We start from the raw sequence: 6,118 nt of genomic DNA, 5'->3' as shown, positions 1-6,118 counted from the left end.
TACCTGTACCCCCTCTATTTATTGTTATTTACTGCTGCTCTTAAATTATTTGTTTTTCTTATCTCTTGCTTTTTTAAGGTATTTTCTTAAAACTGCATTGTTGGTTAATGACTTTTAAGTTATCTTTTCACTCTAAGGTCTACACCTGTTTTATTCGGCGCATGTGACAAATAAAATGTGATTTGATTAGATGTAGTTAATTATTTTACCGCATTCAACAGCGGTTCCTAGCAGAGAGATAGTAACATACACCCTGGAGGGCACTCGCCTGCTAGGCTTGGTGCAATACACACACCAGCGATTATTATTCTTCATAAAATGCGCAAATTAATCATTAGATGAGGTTATAACCAACCCCCGATTTGGAAACGAGTTGTCTCCAATACCTTGGCAATGCGTTATGTCGTCTGGTCTACTTTTTTTTTTTTTTAACAACAGAAGCGGACCTAAAGCAAGGATTCAGCCTAATCAGTAACATGAAATAAGGAACGTCTTTTGGAATCCATAACCTTGTTGGCTTTAGAATGGGAATATTATTGGTCAAAAAAGACTGAACAGATCAACAGCTTTTAGTGTGAACATTTTAACGCTTGCTAGTCCTCTATGTGGATAGATTTTTTTCAGCATTCCCTCAGACGATGGATTTTTTTCCATTGCAGCTCAGTAGAGGGTGTGAGATCTTTCCAAGAGCACCGGGCTAGAACGAGCACAGTCTCTGTGTAACCTCTTTGTGATTCAAAATCACCAAAGGAAAGCACTGGAAACAAACGCAAGGAAGACACCGAAAGGTGTGAGGAATGCGTTTTTTTTGCAGTGGCGGTGTGATCAGCACTACATCTCCAGCGTCGGGTGTGAATTCAGCACCGAGGGGAAAAGAACAGCACCCACTGCTACCGCAGCACGACGAGAAAATCACGGATTTATAAAATTTGCAAGGTCAGTCAATACCGATCAAAAGCCCAAAAATGTGTCGGCTGCTATTGCGGTTTGTTGTTTTCAATTATTTTCATACGAGCAAAAGGATCCATTCGATCTGAGGCATTCTATATGGTCATTTTAAAGCTGGACGCCTGGACATAACGGGCTAGATGAGCATGGATCTTATAAAGGACTGTCGTCTTTTCTTTTAGACCCGTCGGTCTATCTTTTTGAGGATAAACTGGACTAAAAACATTGATTCAACAGCTCGTTTTCATGTCTTGAAATCGGGGATGAATTGTTTGTATTGAAAATGCTGCTTTGGATTGTCTTGCTGAAGGCGGCTCTTTGTGTTGCTATTGGAAATGTTACAAGGGACATTTGTAAGGAGCAGATCTGCTCCTGCAATGAGATTGAAGGCGATTTGCACATTGACTGCGAAAAAAGGAGCTTTACTAATTTGCACCATTTGACTGGTCCCAGTTCCCAGTTTTATCACTTGCTATTGCATGGAAATTCTTTATCCAGGCTTTTTCCCAATGAGTTTGCTAACTTTTACAATGCCGTGAGCTTGCATTTGGAAAACAACGGTTTGCATGACATTGTCCCTGGTGCTTTTCTGGGACTGCAGCTCGTGAAAAGGTTACACATAAATAATAACAAGATACGGTCATTTAGGAAGAGCACCTTTCTTGGTTTAGATGACTTGGAATATCTTCAGGCTGATTTTAATCTATTGAGGGACATTGACCCGGCCGTGTTCAGGGACTTAAATAAACTTGAAGTGTTAATTCTAAATGATAACCTCATCAGTGCACTACCTATAAATGTGTTTCAACACGTTCCCATCACCCATCTCGACCTGCGAGGGAACCGAATCAAAACGGTGCCTTATGAGGGAGTTCTCGAACAAATACCGGGCATTGCGGAGGTTTTATTGGAGGATAACCCCTGGGACTGCAACTGTGACCTGGTTTCCCTGAAGGAATGGCTGGAGAATATACCGCAGAACGCGCTTATCGGTCGGGTGATCTGCGAGGCTCCAACGCCACTGCAAGGGAACGACTTGAACGAGACATCGGAGATGGTTCTGTGTCCTTCAATAAAAAGTGGTGCTGACGAGAGTTTAGTTGCACCTCCTACCCAAGAGGAGACCTCTGTACCTGGGCCCGTTCCAACGCCTTATAAAGCTAGTGGTGATCCTGGGTCCCCTACCCCAGGGAATGGGCAAAAGGGACGCTCTAAATCGCACTGGCAGTTGAAAACGAAGCCCACATCTATGACAGGTGTGAATGGGGAGAGAGAGCAGCTGCAAATTGTGCAGAACGCATCGTGCCCTGTGCCATGCAGCTGCAAGCTCATTGGATCCAGGCAGGGGTTAGGGGTTAACTGCGAGGGCAAGAAGATAGAGAGCTTGGCTAACCTAAAACCCAAACCCCTCATGGCGCACGAATTAAACATGAGAGATAACAACATCCATGCTATAAAAAAGAACCATCTCAATGGCTATTCAAGTCTGAATCTCCTTGATTTGGGTGGAAACAACATCAAATTGATAGACAACAGCACTTTTCAAAACCTCACCGAGTTAAGATGGTTGTACATGGATAAGAATTACCTGGATACGCTCATTGCGGAAATGTTCATTGGACTTCAAAATCTGGAATATCTCAGTTTGGAATATAATGACATACAGCTGATACTGGCAGGCACATTCAGCCCTCTGCCTAATCTGCGAGTGCTTTTCCTCAACAATAACTTACTGAAAGCGCTACCTGTGGATGCTTTCCTTGGAGTGTCTTTATCAAAGATTAGCTTGCATAATAATTACTTCACGTATCTCTCTGTCGCAGGGGTCTTAGATCAGCTCAATTCGATCATACAAATTGATTTGCATGGGAACCCTTGGGATTGCTCGTGTAATATTGTCCCTTTCAAACAGTGGACAGAGAAACTGGGGGCAGATGTGATCGTTAGTGATCTCAAGTGTGAGTCCCCAGAAGAGTTCTGGAAAAGGGATTTCCGTCACGTCCGAAATGATCTGATGTGTCCCAAGCTGTATGACAAAATCTACCCCACCTCTCTCTCCAAAAACAGCACGTTCACCGCAGACACGGGTACGCGCTCGAACTCCTATGTGGAGCCGAACAGGGTATCCATCTCTGTACTAGTCCCTGGGCTACTACTGGTATTTGTCACGTCTGCGTTCACTGTTGTAGGGATGCTTGTCTTCATCTTGCGGAATCGCAAGAGATCAAAGCGGAGGGATGGTAATTCCTCTGCGTCAGAGATCAATTCCTTGCAGACAGTGTGTGACTCGTCTTATTGGCATAGCGGGCCTTACCATGCGGACGGGGGCGCGCAAAGAGGGTTTGACTGTAGCGCCCATTTCTCCTCAACAAATGATGCGTAAAACGACTACTGACAATAAAACCTGGAATACAAACAGACAGAGAAATATACTGCGTTCTGTTGACACAATGGCAATTGAAGAAAAATTTACAAATGCTATGTTACTAAGCTTCTTCACTCGCTTTTTGTCGGAGATAGACCATTTTTTGTTTGCTCCAGTTGACTGTTGTGCCAATGAGTCTGCTACTGAACCAACTGTAATATATGTATAGACCCCCTCCCGGCCCCATCCCAGTACAGCTATTTGCCGCAATCAGACTGACTATCTGAGAGAGAAGATTCGGGAAATGGTGCACGAGCGCATGAATGTAATGTAAATAACTGACTGTATCATATCTGCATGATTTCGCATGGTTTCAACACACACTGGGGAACCATACCATAATTAACGAAGAAGCCAACCCGACCCTTCTTTCATGTTATCAATATGAATATATACAGTATATATATACATATAAAACCATATATGAATATATACAAAGTGCCATTTTTCTATTTTTTGGTGAACTGCGTTATAGAATTTGTATTTGTTGTTTTAAAACTGTTAAAAACGGAAAAAGAACACATTGGGACGAAGAAGAAGATAGACGCTGTCCACGCATGTTCTTTTTTGTTTGTTTTATCATTTGATTGTCGATAAATATCGGGGTTATTTATAATTGGTGCAAACCTTATCATATCTGCACATTCATCTCTTTATGAATGTATAATGTGTTATTTTATGGTGTGCCAATTGTTGAATTTCAGATATTCGGGATGCAGATGAGCATGACCAATTAACGTCACTCAGATGGTTATGCTGCAAGGTTAATGTAGCTAAAAACAGTTCGTGGTTTTGTGTGTTAATTCCTATAGCCTGCTTTGGGGGAGAGGAGAAGGCTTTACCGAATTATATGGGGGGGTTTCTAACTGCATATTTTTTCAAAATTAAAATGTTTTCAATGGAAGTAATGGTATGTGCAGTTCGATCTATGTACAGAGCGCAGGTAGACTAGAATGCTTTTTTTATGTAAAAAGTATTCCTCCACAAAGCGTAGGCTATGATTCACCTCCATTTATGTGAGCTTTTGTAAAGCCATCTACTGTGTCCAAATAATAGAAATGGACTTACATTTTTTTAACTAACGTGCTTAAAATAGATTGGGCAATGGTCAGTTTGCATACAGTAAAACAAAAATAAAACACACGTCTTAGCATTCGACAGTATTCGTCTGATGCCATAGGGAAGACTTGGCAGGATCACCGCATTACTCTAGACGAGGAAACTCACGATGTCGCTGTTGGTGCATCTTCCCCAGTGGAGGGAGGGCTGAGGTATAGGAGTTTTGCAAAAGGGCGTTTTGGAATGGGAATCTTTATCTTGAGATGTTAATTAAATCGTCTATGAATGGGCAATGTTGCATTAGGAAACATATATATTCTTCAATATTAAAAGTGTTCAGCAGTCGGTCTGTTGCCCAATGCTATGACATGTTACTGAGCAACTATAATGATATCAAGATGATGATTTCAGTGTACAATAATGGTTAGCATTAAAGGTGATATTCTGATAATCCATTCAAATGGATCAATGTCACTGATTCTGCAGTATCACGGTACAGATCGTAGGATTGTGAAATGTTTTTTCTTTGTTTTATATATATATGAATACTCTGTAAATTCAAGCTCTGAATTCGTTTTGTTCATACTGATTTTTTTTCTTCTTCATTAGGATCAGGTCCATCAATGTTCCCACTGTATTTAATTATCTTATAAATAAGCATATGTGCAAGAGACCCCACTGCTACAATCCGTTTTGGAATAGTCTTGTCAATAAGGAATGACAAGTCAGACATGCACTGGCCTGCAGAAGGTCAAAGTGCTTAGAGCCATTTCTATATCAAACATGTCTCAACCCTGTCTGTTTCATCATTTATCTTAATACAGCAACAAGCATTTTTCCCAGGCCTTTTTAACACTGTGGACTGACAGACTATATGGTTAAATGTGTGACTGCATTAGCAGAACAATGTTCATTGTCGAGTGTCCGGGCTGTGTGTGTGTGTGTGTGTGTGTGTATGCATTTAAATAATTAGAATTATTGATTAAATGTGTGTGCATGTGCACTAGTGTCTGCCTACATGTGTGTGTATGTCTGTATGCTCAACCCCCCCCACACTAAATGTAACCAATCACATAGGCTGACCTTGGGGAGTATTATCTCAGCAGATCTTTGGCAACAAACAGTGCTGTCCATCACTTCAGACTCCAGTCTGTTGGTGTATTGCTTCAAAGGGTAATTATCAATCTCTACTGTGGAACATTTTACCATGGCTCATGAACTATTGGTCATATCTCAACGCTGTGTCCCAGAGTTACATTTATATGTTTTACTACATTTGACCTGCTTCTATTTTGTTAAATAAAATGTGGTTGAGGTTGAGTGAAATCTATGGGTTTCTAAGACATTTCATTCTTACCTGTGTTGAACTGAAACACAATATAATTTGATATGTGTGTGCTAAATGTGCTTGTCTGTTTCAATTATAACCACGTGGTCTGTGCTGTCCATAGTGCTGAAAAGGATTGCTGTGCTATTGCATTAGCAGAAAAAAGCTAATGCAGCCAACTTATTTCAGCACCATGGACAGCACATGTCTCTGCCAATGAGATAGCAGTTACATTGGGTGTTCAATGTACTCCATGGTTTCATCTCTGAGGTGATGCAATGCTGTCAACAATTATGCCTGTCTTTGGGTACATTCAAAATACAGAACATTGTGTTGCTTCTGATGGCAGGAGTATGGTG

At 41.1% G+C, this 6,118-nt stretch overlaps 1 protein-coding gene across 1 annotated transcript; it reads left to right on the top strand.

Annotated features, from left to right (window-relative positions):
• Window positions 1-232: 232 nt before the first annotated feature.
• LOC139532249 (SLIT and NTRK-like protein 1) lies at window positions 233-5,762 on the top strand. The gene has a single exon (XM_071329629.1). The coding sequence runs from the start codon at window positions 1,232-1,234 to the stop codon at window positions 3,329-3,331; it is 2,100 nt and encodes a 699-aa protein (XP_071185730.1). The 5' UTR covers window positions 233-1,231; the 3' UTR covers window positions 3,332-5,762.
• Window positions 5,763-6,118: the final 356 nt, after the last annotated feature.

The sequence above is a fragment of the Salvelinus alpinus genome, chromosome 10 (genome assembly GCF_045679555.1).
Source record: "Salvelinus alpinus chromosome 10, SLU_Salpinus.1, whole genome shotgun sequence".
Taxonomy (NCBI): Eukaryota; Metazoa; Chordata; class Actinopteri; order Salmoniformes; family Salmonidae; genus Salvelinus; species Salvelinus alpinus.
Note: the sequence above shows the minus strand (reverse complement) of the source record. Positions and strands in the feature narration are given on the sequence as shown.